General features: G+C 43.3%; 1 protein-coding gene across 1 annotated transcript in view; it reads right to left on the bottom strand.

The window, feature by feature from the left end:
- The window catches only part of smc5 (structural maintenance of chromosomes 5), a 12,798-nt gene that overhangs the window by 4,770 nt on the left and 5,871 nt on the right, over positions 1 to 2,157 (bottom strand). Inside the window, exons 11-17 of the mRNA XM_046056373.1 lie at positions 1,985 to 2,098; positions 1,730 to 1,824; positions 1,474 to 1,606; positions 987 to 1,160; positions 671 to 840; positions 403 to 526; positions 142 to 264 (exon numbers count right to left, since the gene is read on the bottom strand). Coding sequence (XP_045912329.1) covers positions 142 to 264; positions 403 to 526; positions 671 to 840; positions 987 to 1,160; positions 1,474 to 1,606; positions 1,730 to 1,824; positions 1,985 to 2,098 — 933 coding nt within the window. The remainder of the gene's footprint in view (positions 1 to 141; positions 265 to 402; positions 527 to 670; positions 841 to 986; positions 1,161 to 1,473; positions 1,607 to 1,729; positions 1,825 to 1,984; positions 2,099 to 2,157) is intronic.

Below are 2,157 nucleotides of genomic sequence, written 5' to 3'. Positions count from 1 at the left end.
TGATACAGAGCGAGGAGCTGATCATGAAATACAGGAGTTAATTTCACAGACACTCCAGCAGGGTTAGATGTATCTAAAAGGTTTGTGTGTGTGTGTGTGTGTGTGTGTGTGTGTGTGTGTGTGTGTGTGTGTAACACTTACATCAGTCGTCTTGAGTTCAGAGGCGCCCTCTCTACAATCATTCTCCAGCTTGGTCTTCTCAGCTGTCAGCCCCACCGTCTCCAAGGCCAGGTGCACCTTCTCCATAGTCAGCTTGGCTCTCAGCTACAGATGACGAGAGACAAGGGAAGTGAAGGGCACAAAGAAAGTCAGACGGTATCAAAACTCTTAATGTCATCCTACCACACCCACCAAATGCAAAGCGGTCACACACAGGTCATATACAAGTTAATGTATCCATACCTTCATTTGGGCTATGAATGCTGCGACTATGGACACCTTCTGGGAATTGACAGCTGCAATTTTCTCTTTAGTATCCTCTTCGATCATTCGCAGGTCGATAACACTCTGCTCCATCTGCCTCAGACTAAACACATGGAAAGAGGGAGTTAGTCAAACTCGAACATAAACTCACACAACTCTAAAATTAGACAATATACAAATCAAAATACAGAGGAACATTTTAAATTCTGTGCCTGTTGGGTCTTTTGATTATTTAAGCTGAACTTACCTGTCCTGTTTGGTACTGATTTTCTGCTCCAGTTGTCTCTTTTTGCCTTTCAGTTCAGAGAGCTTCTTCTTCTCCGCCAACAATTCATTGTCACGACGATCCAGTGCGGCGGCTTCCTTCTGCAGGGCCTGCATTCGTTCATCAGTGTCTCGTAGCTTCAACCCACAGGCCTGGTCACAGTGGGGGTTAACAGTTCAGCCTCAGTTAAACTCTTATTACAATTAAAAAGGTACTGTATTGCATTGGAGTACCAGATACTAGATTTATTAAAGAAAAGCGTCTGGGCTGTGTGCACTCAAATTTGTCTCTCCCATACCTTCATCTGTTGCTCCAGCCGCCGTTTCTCTTCAGCGTCCACGGTGATGGTGAGGTACTGGGAAGGATGCACTGCGGAGTTACTGGTGCTGATCTTGTTGGAGTAAAAGGACCTCTTCAATGTGTATCTCTCCTCTGTTGTGTATAACACCCTGAGGTAGGGCTCCTCAATTACCTGTGAGAAAGAACAGGGACACAGAGACACAAGACTGAGGTGAGCAGAGATGCTTTTTCAATAAAAAGTGAGAAAAATATACGGCAGTTAGATTGAAGTTACCCGCAGCGGAATTAAATCAAGACTAATAAAATGCCTCATTGATTAAAACACAAACCAATGAAAAATTTAATTCAGCAACTTTGACAGCAAATCAAAGAATGCAACCTTCTGACATTTCCCGAATGGCACTAGGTCAAAATAATTAAAGAGGCGATTGTGTCATTTTTATTGGTGGTGCCTATATACAGAACTCGTGGGAAGAGGAACATACCGTTCTAATCATGGATTTAGTTTGATCATTGCCCACAGGGACGTCATGCACCCTGTACTGGTGACAGAGGTAACTCATCACCTCATCAGGGGCATCAAACATCTCCCGCAGGTAGGTGAAGAACCCAAAACGCCTAGAGATGAAAAGTAAGAAAATTTTAAATAAAGTATATATTAAAAAAACGTACAGACAAATTACACAAATAAGCAGATGTACACAAATAAACACATTTTATGTTGATTTAATAAGTCATTACCTCAGAGACTCAATATTTCGGGATGGTGGCCGCTTTGAACATGACTCTTCGGGAGAACAAATGGAGTTCACCTTCAAGTTCATCTTGTCACGTACCTGAGGGTCAGGACAGATAAAACAACATTTCTTTTTTTGGGAGGGCGATTACTGGATGTGCCACACAAATTTAGGATTTGTCTGATGTTAAGGTCAACTATAATTTGCATTCAGATTTTTTCATTCTCAGCGTCAACATGAGAATCTGCAGCACCCTGACCTCAGTCATGAACTTCTCCATGTCGTCTTTTCTCTGGAAGACAAACGCCCGCAGATCGTGGAACGAGATGTGGTTCTCCACGTACTTAGCAAAGCGATGGTCTTTCACATTGATCTGGGGAATGAGGAAAGGATTAGAGGGGGGGGGGGGGGGATGGCGCACTGGATAAGACA

The sequence above is a fragment of the Micropterus dolomieu genome, linkage group LG08 (genome assembly GCF_021292245.1).
Source record: "Micropterus dolomieu isolate WLL.071019.BEF.003 ecotype Adirondacks linkage group LG08, ASM2129224v1, whole genome shotgun sequence".
NCBI lineage: Eukaryota > Metazoa > Chordata > Actinopteri > Centrarchiformes > Centrarchidae > Micropterus > Micropterus dolomieu.
Note: the sequence above shows the minus strand (reverse complement) of the source record. Positions and strands in the feature narration are given on the sequence as shown.